Source organism: Condylostylus longicornis, unplaced genomic scaffold, assembly GCF_029603195.1.
Source record: "Condylostylus longicornis isolate FDR11 unplaced genomic scaffold, ASM2960319v2 ptg000010l, whole genome shotgun sequence".
In the NCBI taxonomy this organism is placed as follows: Eukaryota; Metazoa; Arthropoda; class Insecta; order Diptera; family Dolichopodidae; genus Condylostylus; species Condylostylus longicornis.
In genome coordinates this window covers 5,856,820-5,871,089 of record NW_026577979.1, presented here as the reverse complement: position 1 = coordinate 5,871,089, position 14,270 = coordinate 5,856,820, and the positions used below count along the sequence as shown (strand labels likewise).

The 14,270-nt window shown below is 23.2% G+C and overlaps 1 protein-coding gene across 1 annotated transcript in view; it reads left to right on the top strand.

The window, feature by feature from the left end:
- Positions 1–14,270, top strand: part of LOC129618793 (chitin deacetylase 1) — a 59,424-nt gene that overhangs the window by 15,021 nt on the left and 30,133 nt on the right. Inside the window, exons 2-3 of the mRNA XM_055533793.1 lie at positions 9,867–9,955; positions 10,806–10,917. Of these exons, the coding sequence (XP_055389768.1) occupies positions 9,867–9,955; positions 10,806–10,917 (201 nt within the window). The remainder of the gene's footprint in view (positions 1–9,866; positions 9,956–10,805; positions 10,918–14,270) is intronic.

The window sequence follows — 14,270 nt, the reverse complement described above, 5'->3', positions numbered from 1 at the left end:
AACAATACGGTAACAACTGCCTTAGTTTGAATACTGATATAAGCTCAGGTAAATCTTATTTAAATAGTGAAAGTAAATTTTCAAAATATTTGAAGTTATTCTAAATATGTAAAACCGAATTCAGAATTTTTCTTTTGCTAATTTATTTATTCTTCGTTTAGAAAGATTTTCTTAAAATTTTGTCAAAGTTCTCCAAATATTCGGAATTCTTTAATATGTTTGTTTTCAATAATTCAATCAAATTTTTGATTTCTATTTATTTTCTCTTTCATTTAACTACCTTAGAAAGCTTCTTCATTTTAAGTCCAGTTAGGCAATGTGTAAGGCTATGTGTAAGAAACAAATAAATTTTAACATTCTTATATTGAATGTTATTGTTATTAACAAATTGCTGTATACGAAAAATATGGCTGACATTTTTAATAAAGTTTTTCCTGTATTGGAAAGGAAATTAAGAAATCAGAGGAGTCTTTGAAAAAAATACAGAAAATTTTGATTTATTAAATTTTTCGGTGATTGTAACAATTTTATAATAACCAAATTATCTTTGTAAATATTGACAATAGCAACTATAATTGAGTTTTGAAAACAAAAATAAATCTCTATGTCATATATCAATCACTTTCTTTCCAAACACTTTATATAAAACTACATCACCTTTAACATTTTTATTTACTTAAAATTAGCATAAGATTTATGTAAACAAATCACATATGCACCTTACCCATGCCATACCTAACGAAGTATACAGACTGTGCAAACAAACCAAGTTTGTTTTTTTCAATATAATCAAAAGTACATTTTCAATTATAGAATTTCTAAAGATTTTTTACTACAAAAATATTTCGTTTAATAACAAAAAATTTCAAATGTTTCAATTTAAACTTGGAATACCAACATTTTTACTATATGCAATCATTTTTACATCTTCGTTGTATAAAGAAAATAACAAAAAAAAAACATAAAATCAAAGAAAAATATTTTAATTTCTTTATTTTTTTCTATTCACTTTAATTTTATTTTTTTTAAAAAAAAATTTTAATTTAATAAACAAATGTAATTTGTACACAAGCAAAAAGAAAAAAAAAGGAAAAAGCAGGATATTTTCTTTTTGAAATATTAATTTAATCGTTTTGTTTTTTTCTGACTGCAATTTTGCAGTGCCAAAGTCAAAAAAATATTAAAGGAAAATGCACATAGAGAAAGAGAATAATAAAGGGAGTATTTGTTTGTAAAATGTTAGTACATACATACATACATATATATAGTTAAAATTGATGCTTTAATATTTTTTACTTAAACTTGAATGATAAAAATTCGAAAATAAAATTGAAATAAATTCAAAATGGAAATTTATAAAAGATACTGAATGAGTTTTAAAAAAAAACGTGTTTCTTAAAATATGATTTTGTGCCTTATTAATTCTTCGGGATCGGGATAGTATAATTGAGATATTTAGGGACTTCAATAAGCCATAGCTTGCTGCGATGGTCCGGGGTTAGGTGTTCCTTTGGCCGTATCTCTCTTCAATAACAATAACAATATACTCTTCTTCATATAATTCTTTAATTCATCAGCACATATATTTAAAGAGTACAATATGCTCAAAATTTGAGAAGTAAGTTTTTTAGATTTACGCAATGTTTTCCTCGTATCTTCCTATGAAAGCAAATTAATTCAATTCGCGGTACGTTTTAATTACTTAATTGCTGTATATATTTCTAATTTAAAACTACACTATTTTCGTGCTTGATCGTATTGAATTAAAATTTATAAATTAAGTTAATGCCGTTTGATGAATTTATTAATACGTAATTTAAATTACCCTCAAATGCTAATAAGTTTTCTCACTTCTTCCAATTCACATTTAACAGATTTAACCTTCTAGTTCTAAGACCATATTTTCCTATACTTCATTATTTCATTTAACTTTTCATATTTCTTAATAAACCATTTATAAAATATTTTTTCAGTTCACAATTATATTGTTTTCAAAATTTTTCAAGTTTTACAATATTAATAAAATTTTATTGATTCAAAATTTTCTAAATTTTAGAGTAAATAGTTGGCGACTCGTTTATTTGTTGTAGGGCAATAATGATCTCAATTCCCATCTTTAGTAAATATCATCTCTGAAATTACCAATTTATAAATTAAAGAATGCGGTGACGTGGCTACCACTTTATAGTTATATTTATGAATTTACATTTTTTTAAAACCATTAATTTTCAATAAACACTGCCAAAGTTTATCTCAATTAAATTGACATTAAGTCACTAAAAATATATGTAAATGTTTTGACTATAATAATTTTCTGATTATTTTCTTATTTTATAAAAGTTTTTGCAAAAATTTTTCTAACTTATACTTTACACATGCTTTTCACATGTTGTACTTATTCACATGTAGGAATTACGTTTTTAGTAAAATTAGCACTATATTATTGCTGAAAGTTCACCGTATCTTTCCATAGTGTAAAATATATTCGACAATTTTCATAGTTTCCGTTGAAAATATTATATGAAATCAAAATACACCAATAACATTTTCTTGTACTTGGATCTTACGTAAATAAAACTTTATTTCTATAAAACTTTATTTTAAGTTACCGAAAATTTTATTAAAGTGCATAACATATTTTTCCTTTTTTTAAATAATAAAAAAAATTACGTGCAAGAAGTAAAAGTGTAATCAAGCATATTTTCTTTTATTTGAATAAGAAAATTCTAAATAATTTTAAACTTTTTTAAAATTTTTTCAAGAAATCATTTGAGATTTTCTACCGTTTTTCAAATTTTAATTTTTGAAATTTTAAAAAAATTGAAAATTCAATTAGTTTGTATATGATTTTAATTATAAGGAAAATATTCTTAGGTATGTCAGTAATTGGAACTAGTAAAGAATTTTTTGACTGTGAAATTCGAAATTTGATAACAAGGAAATTAAATCAATGCAATTTTAATATTGTATTTCCAAAATAATTAGCTGCTCCCTAAATTGTGTTGTATAATGTTGTTTAAAACAATAAACTTAATTCATTAAAGAAACTTAGTTTAATTACAACATAGATCACAACGATAGTTATCGACAATATTCCTTGGCAAGAAAAAATTAAATATTTAGAAGGTTCGCGTATAATGTAAATTACAATATTCAGAAAGCCAATACTGCTTTAAAAATGTTATACTCGATATGATTTACCTGCTGTTATCAGAGTACACTCCGAGAACAAATTAAAAAGTCACAAAAGTTATGTTCGCCATTTATTAACATATGTCTGTACTGCGTTTTCGAAACGAATTGTGGCTGAAATACACAAAAAAAGCTGCTAGTAATACAAAATAAATGCTTGCTGATGTCATTAAATTTGCCATATATTTCTAAAATGGAAATCTTCTATTGATCAATTCATTTCTAAACTATCGACAGTCTTTTATAATAATTTCAAAAATTTGTCCAACAAAATAATATTGGTTTTCTAATAATAGGTTTGGCACCGGCTCTTTAACCGAAGGGTCTCGGGTTCAAACCCCGGTCAAGTCACTATAAAAATTATATTCAATATTATATAACTTAATATGCAATACTAATAAATATTATACAAGTAATTTTCAAATATTCATAATATGCGATACTAAAAAGACTAAGAAAAATAAGCAGTAAAATATTAATAAGCTGAAATATTTAATATAAATAAACAAAAAAAAAAAACTACGGTAGGCTAGTCACCTACCTAGCTAACTCTCTATGACTATAGAAACTAGGACATGATAGATATCATGCACTAGCCCTATACTCCTTATAGGAGTGAAGAAGGAAAAAAAAATAATAGGTTTAGGAAAAATATATATATGTAGAATAATAACTCATTGCGTACAAAGCCTAAATTGTGAAAGCGGCATAACAAACGTAATATGTGAATGATGCGCTCGATATTTGTAATATTTCTAAATAGTACATTAATAATATTCACGCATCATAAAAGCAAATTAAATAATTGAAAAATGATTTAAGAAAAATGTCCTTTTAGTATAGAAAATTTAATAACCATGATTTGAATATCACAGCACTTAAACTAGATTAAGTTAATTTAAAATCATTAAACGAATTAAGAAATCAAAAAGTTTTCTAAAAGTTTCCCTATTATACAAATTTCTTTAATCACATAATATTGAAATTTCTGTGCACATATATGTATATACTTTAGATATGAAAAATATTCGGAATATTTTCTATTCTTATAACAGTATAAATTTAAGCAAAAGTAAAATTAAAAATAAAATTTGAAATCACTTTGGTATGGTTGTAAATTACATTTTTTTTTTTACATTTTAATATTCGAAATATCATCATAAATTATAATGTACACCTTATGTGACTAACAACAACACTTACATAATAATTTACATATTATATATTTCCGCATAATATAAAATTTATTAATTTTAAAAGAAAACATTTTCATTCAACATTATCCTTTTTTATGAACTTTTATAGTACACTGACATAATTATATAATAATGTTTACATTTTGTAATAAATATAATTTTATATAATATAATAATAAATATAATTATACATATACCGGATGCATATACACTACTTTGTATTTACTTATTTTCGACATCAAAGAAAAAATTATAATAATAATAGAGAAAATGCCAGAAAATTGCCACTTATCCATTTTCCATAATACATACTATATATGTACATACGTAATAATATAAAAAAGGGAAAATGAAATTACAAAAATGTAAAAAATGAGAAAAAGAATCGAGAGAGGAAACAAAGAGAAACTAAATGTAATCATATTGTAACGAATATGTAATTTTTTTTTATGTTCTTGTTTTTATTGTGCTTAAACAGTGTACTCTAATGAATATAATTATCTACTGTAAACTTATAAAAATGATTTCATTCTTAGAAGCGCATATCCGTGTATGTTATTATTTTAGCAACTGGCAGGATATAATAAGGATATAAAAACTGGTTCAAAGATTTTTTTTTTTTGAATTTAATAATGAAAGCACATTATGTATATAAAAATTTGTTTATAATATATATTTCGAAAAAAATTTCAGGATCTATTAAAAAGTAAGTGTACAAGAATACTGTAGGGGAAATCAAACCTGAACAATTGCTACCAATAATAACAAATTACTTAATTATTATAAAATACGTGAGCTGAAAGGATCAATCGATAAATTCATTTTCAAATTTTCAAATTTCTGAGAATATCGAAAATTATAAACAATATTTAAATTCGATGTATATTGCAACAGTATTAATTCTCTGTTTTTTGGGATCATTTAATTAATTTTTGTTTTTAATTTGTTAATAAATTAATTAATTCTCAACTTGTAGTTTAATAATTTAAATTTCAATAAACAAAATTTTATAAATCACACATCAAATACAATTTATTGTCTTATAAGGCCTTGAAAAGGCTACCCTTTAAGAGTAAAATTTAATTTTCATACCCATAATATTTTTCGGCATCAACATTTTGTCAAAAAACAGTCTTAAACTAAAAATCTCGGAAACAGAAACTATATAATAGTATATAAATTTCATGACCCTCAAAGAAACCTTCGAAATTATATACATCAGCTTTCGAAATAATGTACATGTAATATCCAACGAAATCTCAATGTATACCCCAACAAACATTTTATTTTTATATCTATACTTTCTTTTCTTTGATTCTCCTTTCATTTTTACAGATGACAATATGGTACACTTGAACTATATTTTACCATGCTACATACACACAATATAACTATAAATAATATAATAATATCGTACAATTTCAATTGATTATGTAATAAGTATTAGTATGTTACAAGAATGTTTGTAGAAAAAATATCTAAATTTTAGCTTTGAAGCTTTGAATAGAGAAAAAAAGGACGGCGAATTAAAGGAAAAATATAAATTAAATTACAGAATGTCGTTTTTGTTATCACTTTAGTACTTTTCAGTATGTACCACCAAATTAATGTTATGTATTTCATATACGTACAATAAGAGATCTCTTTTATTCGCATGAGTAAATTTAATTATAGTTAATAAATTCCGAAGATTTTTAAAAGCGTGTATGATTACACAGATTTAGATAACTAAATACATAAAAATTAGTACTAAACTTTCATAGAATTATGTGATCTTTAATTTAATTTAGTATTTATATAAGAATTCATTTGATTTTATTTAAATACCTATATTTACGTATATTTTTTATTAGTACACAAAGTTCAAGTTTATTATGCAAATTTTTGAATAATTTCTTCTTATAATTTTCTACATGTTCATAGTTTCATCATTAACCCTCCTTTATACCTTGTGTAGAAACCTACACAAAAAGTTTTTTATATATGAATTTTGCGGCAACTATTGTCACCAAAATCAAGAAACTTCATGACTTTGTTAGTTTCTCTATTTAATACCAGAAACACATAATTTTAAAGACTTTAAGGTAGATGTCACTGCTTAATTTAAAAATATCTCTTTTTGTCCCATGTGTGTAGATTTCTACACATATGAGATTTTTGGTTATTTGATGTCATCATCACTGCTTCAAAATATAACAGAACAGGATTATGATTTTGAAAACGAAGCCCCAGCTTTAAAACGCCTAAAAACCATTCTAGAACAGCTCAAAGGAAGAGGTAGATGCCACATTTGCTACGAAGAAGATTCAAAGAAAAAAAATAACGTACATGAGACAATCTGCTGTTGTTGCAAAAAACCATGTTGTAAAGCGGAGCACAATAGATATGTTTGCACAAAATTTTTTTCAAATAAATTAATTTAATATATTTTCACCTTTTTCTACATTTTGATTTGAATAAAGTATAAAAAAATAATAGATATTTCATATGTGTAGAAATCTACACATGAAGTATAAAAACGTAGTTTTTTTTTAAGAACAAAGGAGGGAAATACTATTTACGGTGGAATAAATTCTTAAATTTCATTAATTTTTGTGCACTTATTTAATTTATTTCTAAAAAAAAATAGCATATATTGTACACGAATTTAAAATGTTATACGAAAACATGAATTAGCGCATCAAATTTTTAATAATAATTCAAAAACAAAGTTTATATAACTTAAAGAAAGAAATTTAGTTTGCTCCTATAAAATTCATGGCAAATATTTTCGTTCAATAATCGAGTTGAAGAAAAAATCTAATAAAATTTGAAGTTTAAATAAAATTGAAAATTTAATATAACAATATCAGAAGTGTTTAGAAAAATCATGCTATTTTTTACAAATTTATCTTTTAGAATTCCTATAACTCTTTAATAGACTAACAGAATTAATGATTTAACTACCGTTTATTACAAAAACTTATATAGTTAATTAATATTTTGCAAAGAGAAGTGTATTTTAAAGTTGCAATACAATATTTTTGCAATAACACAAACTGATGTTAAAACACTCGGAAGTGTTTTCTTGGAAAAAAGAACGAATTACCTTAGTAACTAACTAGGAATATTATTTGAGGGTTAAATCAAAACAAAATTAAAGAAAAAAATCTATCTTACAAAAATTTGTAACATTTTCGAAACTGTTGATACGACTATTAGACCTACATAACGGTAATATCAATCTCGAAAATATTATTTTAATTATAGTGCAAATAGGAAAAAATATTATTCTCAAAAATAAAAATATTGCTGAAAAATATGTAATGGTCTAGATATTTTATACCACAAATTCGGACTTTAAAATATTCATCAATATTTCTCATTCCCTAACAAAATTTTAATTCTATTAAAAGATATTTTTTATTGTATATAATATGTGTGTAATTGGAAAATAACATACAAATGTACATATATTTAACAAGAAAACATAATTAAATATGAAGAGATTTAACAAAAAATTAATCTCTATACGTAGGGAAAGAAAATTCTTCATAATTTTTCTTCATTCGAACCTACATATCATATATCCGCATACATAACATTGTTATTATGCACAGAAATGCAAGTCCATTTATTTAGTACGCCTACCCAACTTTATTATATTTTCGTTTTTTTTTTTAAATAATGATTAAATCATTCAAAATAAATCCTAAAAGTATATTAAACTTTATATTAATTAAATATTAAATTTTTTGTTAAAATTATACTCACCATCACTACTTATATTAACATAAAATTATAATTTAAAATGGTACTCACATAAAATGAAAAACAAAAAAAAATCTGAATAATTAAGAAAATATTTTTTTAATAAAGTGAAAATAAATAAAAATAAAAAATCTCTTCCAGCAAACAAAACTCTTAAAAAGCTTTCACATATAATTAAGGTCATATTACGTATTTTAAAAATTTCGACTATTTTAAAAAATATTTTATACTATAAGTATATTTAAGATTAAATCCATTATCAATGCCATTAAATAAAAATTTTTAAACACATTGCATAATTATAGGCAAATATTACAATTACACCAAATATACATATAAATGTTACTGAATTAATGTTAAGTAATAAACTACTTAATTCTGGAGAAAGCTACTTAAATTATACATAAAATTTAATTACAAAAAGGAAATGCTATTAATTATCAAAATTTAATAAAAATTGATATAGTTGGTTTTTCTTTTGAGCGATACACTACACGTATAATAATAATACTCACGTATATTATTAATTGTTTTTAATTTGTTCACTTATATAATATACGATTGAATATTTTGTGCTATTTTATTTTCTTTTATTTATTTTTGTAAAACCGGATGTTATCATAAATAATTATTACAATCTTTTAAATTTCAGAATAATAAATTTTTAATTTTTATATAATATTGAAATGTGCATACATAAATACCTTTACATTGTATATAACCATATTATGTAGTAATAAATCATATGTATATGTAAGTTTTGAGTTTCAGGATTTAATTTAATCATAAATGTTGAAAATTTTAAGTGAATGAATGTGTTCCAAATTCATTTCAGACTTATTGTTGCAAATCAAAATTTCTATAAAATATGTATAGAATTTTCAAAAAATATTGTAGATTTTATATAAATTTTTAAGAATGTTTAATATTTAATACCGTAGTTTTCTCTGTGAATTTTGAGAATTTGACGCTCTGAAAATCGTCCGAAGTGAAAAACTACACTATTCTTACTCTTTCATCTAAAGTAAGAATATTTTTTCCTAACCATTTCAAAATTTTTGTGAAAAAACTTAGTTTTGAATGCAATGAAATTTTAAAGGAAATAAACCATTGAGTTAAGAATTTATAATTGTGTTGAATACAATATTTTATAATACTCGTAGAATTGAATATAATATTACGGAATTTAGTAATTTTTTGATTACTTTAGCGTTTAAATGAAGAAATTCAATTGAGTTCAGAAATTTTATATCGTATTTCTCTCCATTAATTTTATTGAAAATTTTCTGGAGAAATTCCCCAAATAAAATCTAAAAACTTTAAATATGGACACGAACAGATGCAGGATACGAACAATTTTTTTAATTAAATATATGGTGCGCAACATAATAATACGATAAAATATTTGTCTACATGATATTAAATAATTTAATAGCACAAAATTAGATTTCTCACAACAATACCGTATTTACACATTAAAAAACTTGAGAAACACTGGTCTTGCCAATATATTATATGTTATATAATATTTATGTAAATAATTATTTATTTTACAAAAATATACAATAACATAATGAAATCATGTGTAAATTTCAACTTGTGGTGTTATGATAAAGCGTTTATATTTAAAAAAAAAAATTATATTTTGTTTATTTTTTATATTTTATATACTAACAAATATTATTTTCATTCATTAAAATATTATCTTTTGTTATTTTATATTTATAGGTCAAAAAGATGACAAGGATTTTCAATGTCCGACACTAGTTGGTAATGGTAATTATGCTGATCCAACAAACTGCCGGAGATTCTATCAGGTATTTTATTTATTTTATAATATTATTGATAATAAATAATTGCGATAACATGCAGAGTGTTATATAATATAATTATGTCATTTTTAGTAATATGTACTTAATAAGAATCATTATTCAAGCATTTGCAATACTTGCACAATATTTTTTGCCAAATAAGTAAGCATTAAATATATAGTGGATTTACCGATATGATACATAAACTTCATTCGTTCAAAAATTTAATTAAAATGAAAAAAATAGAATTAACTCTTTCAGTACTTAAAATAAATGTTATTAATACGCTTTTTATTGGTACGGATGTAGAATGGAATCAAAAAAGAAAAAGAACTCTAGAAAATCCTGTTATGAGCTGGTCTAGAAGCAGAGTTGCTTTAAAATTAGCCAATTCATTTGACAATAAAAACTTCAGAGTATTTCTGAAAACTTTTGGTTTTTATAGTATAAGACTTTTCTTCATGAATTTTCTTCGTTCTAATATTTATGTTGTACGCACATATTACATAAGACCCATTCTGCCAGAAGGATTTTTGTTTTAAAATATTTCCTATTTTATTTTTATTTTCCTTTATTCTTCATTACATTCATTTTTGCGCATATTATTAATTTTTAATTTTAATACTTAACACAATGATATAAGAATTTTTTACCTTTATAGTTAATTTATTTTATTTTAACTTTAATTATATGAAGTATGCGGATTTTCGTATATAAACTTATAATAAATTTTATACAATAAAAATAATTATTAAAATTCTCTCAATTCTTATTATATAAATGAAAAACAAAATACAAACAAAACCATCTTAATAAATATATAATAATACTTTTTTTTATTTTTGTAATATTACAGTGTGTCGACGGATATCCATATGAAAACCGATGTCCATCTGGTTTATATTTCGATGATATTAATAAATTTTGTACATTTAAAAATGAAGCCAGATGTGGTCCAGTATCAACGAGTAAGTTAAAATTTTTTTGTTTCTTTTTATATTAATTTGTTAATTTACGTATCTTGTTATTCTATATCTTCCATTTTTTTGTACATGAATGGTTAAACAGTGAATTTACATTATGCAATTTTATATGTGTCATAATAATAACGTATAGATTTTGACAGGAACATTATATGTAAATGCAATGCAAAAATATTTCAAAATGAAAAATTAAATTAAATTATATTTTTATTTTTAAATTTAATTAAAATTATAATATTGTACTTATATTTGTTACTTTATTATAATTTTTATTATTTTATTATCTTATAGTTTGTTGAACACAAAAACGTATACAACCGTTTTTAAATTGAAAATTTTGAAATGATTTTTTATAGTGACGCAATATAAAATTTAATTCTCGATTCTGTTATTGTAAAATTGCAAAAACAAAAATGCTTCAAGAACTCTAGTATAGTTTTAAATGATATTAGGGAATAAAAAAAAAGAAACTGTTTTATTTGTTCAGTTGAACATAAGCACCTGCAATAAGCGCCAGAAAAGAGTGATGCCATTGAAAACTTAAAAAAAAACACTAACAATTTTTTGCATTACGCGCGTTTCCAAAAATTTTTTGCTTTCTATTTACAGGGAAATTAACTTATATGTACATACATACATTATAATATTTACAAATATTTCAAAACAAGAAGCTGAAAATTTAATTCTATGACTAATCTTGCATTCTTGCATGACAAAGTTACAAGAAAGTAATTTATTATGCGCAATCTGCAATGTTTATTGTATATTATAAATCGCTTTTTGGAAACTGCGTAAGGCGCCGAACAAGTCAGAGTCGGTGCTGCTCTCATTAAACACAATTCATTAAAAGAAGAAGAAAAGTTTAATGGGAGATCATTAAACTTTAATCATTATTTTCTTCGGTCAAAAAGGTAGAAATGTCTAAAGTGAAAAACTATTTTTACTAGATGCCGCTACGAATTACGAAATCAATATAGAATTATATTAATTTGTGAAAACTCAATTCAATAACTAGATCTTAATATATTAAATAGGTATTTAAAATTTAGCACAACTAAATATGAAAAAAAAATTTCTAATTTACAAAAATTTGTGGAAATTTGAAATTTCACATTTTCCTTAAGATTTGGAAATCATAAAAGCTTTTTTTAAGCGTTTGTTATAGAGATAAGAAAAATTCTTCTAAAGATAGGTTCTCCTAAAAGTGAAGTATGTGACAGTAAACATTTCGAATTCTTTTATAACAGATTAATAGATAAAAAATACATATATGTACATAGGGAAACAGAATTGTTTTCAGTAATTCATTTTCATTTTAAGTGTGCTTTTCAAAAAACAGAATTTAAATCGCAAAAACATTTTAAATCTTTAAAATGTTGTTCATTATACGTGCATCGAAATAATTAAATTAGGTCAATTATGCATATTTAGAACGTTATTTTTTAATAATATTATAAATTGTTATCAAATGTATTAAATGGTACTTTAAATAAGTTTTTAAACATGAAATAAACATGAAATTCTATTAATCTTGTTAAATTATTCAAAATTAAAAATTATTAAATTAACAATTACACATATTTTAATTATACGTACATAAACCTACATGTATACTTAATTTATATCAGTAAATTATTAAAAATTTTGAAGTATATTTGCCAATACGTTAAAATTTACAAAAATATAATTTAATCATGAGTTAATTGTATTAACTCATACACATAAACCAATATATTCTTATACACAACCTATATATCAAATATTTCTGTAAATGCATCTATTTCTATATTACTTCAATACACTCTTCATGCTTGTGAATATTTTTTACTGACCGCATTGCATACAACAAGGGAGGTTATGTAATGTCACAAAATTGCGGATGTCAATTTTTCGGCGAAAAAGCATTGCTCCATGGTAGGGTAATACAAATAAATTATTTTTAAAAAGATATCTGCCTACCTCTCTCTCTGTCCGCCGGTCTCTCAGCGTATTTGTGCACTCCTGTACCCAAAGTTTGACTGAAGCGATTTTCACGGAAAAAAATATACAGAGTTTACTTCGGGAATGATAAGATTTGAGGAGCTTCTAGAGGTGTGTCAGATCTAAAACGTGCAACTTTTCTACTGACATTCTTGCTAAATTTTGCTTATAATTAATCTAATTCCCTTGAAATTTGATATATCAACTGAAATTATTAAAACAGTGGGACAGTATTTTCTTTTTTTGAATATCAAGATTTGTAAACCAATTTTTCACCAGAAGTCTATTTTACATTTTTTATGATTTTCTTCTAATTTAATGTTTTGATTGTTAACGAAATTATCTAGGAAACTTTTCAAGAAAATCGTGTCACATAAGCTGAATCTCAACTAAAAACAAATTTTACATTTTTCTAGGCTCTACTACCTTTCATAAAATTTGAAATTAACATTTAACCTTACGCAACGCTTTCACAACATGATCGGACACATACTGACCACATCAAATTTTTGTTCCTTTAAATTAAATTATTAAACAAAATAATGAAATAAAATTGAGTGGTTTTAATTATTAATTTTTTTTTTTTCAAATGGTTAATTCAAAATTATTTCACATTCGTATATAAAAACAAAAAAAAATTAAACTGTCAGAATTCACCAGAACCCTTATTTTGTGGTTAATCAAAAATTATCAATATACACATGAAAAAAAATTTAATTTTTAAGTAAACAAACCAACCATAAAGTATTCAATTTACAAAAGAATATTTTTATTTATTTTACACCGATTATGTAGCCAAATGTTGCATATTAATTTAATTTCTCTGCATTTTCATGACGAGCATTTAAAGAATTACTTGAATTATCTTGATGTTCTTTTAAACATAACAATAAAATTTTGAACTAAATGAAGCTGCTTTTAATTATACGCTGTCTTCAGCTAATAATAATTCTAACTCACTAATTAATAAATTGCACTGCTAATGAAATGTTCCAATAGTAGTGTTGTAACTAAATTTTTTGTTCGCATTAGTTTAATGTACATACATATGTATATCTACTGTGGTTTTGAACATCATATATTAAATGATTCATTATAAACGATTCAGTAAAACTGTAACAAATACTAAAAAAAATTTACAAAAAAATTGTGTATTGTGATGTAGTTATTTAATTTTACATGTTAAAAAAAATTTCAGTGAAAATTAGAATCATAAGTTCGGAACATTTTGCAATTCATAAAATTCCATCAAAATACATAAGCTTTTAAGAAGCCTTAAATTTTTAGTATGAGAAGAAGGATAAATAATAATTGAAAGCTTTTTTAGAACTTTCTAAAAATCAACATAATTTTAATCA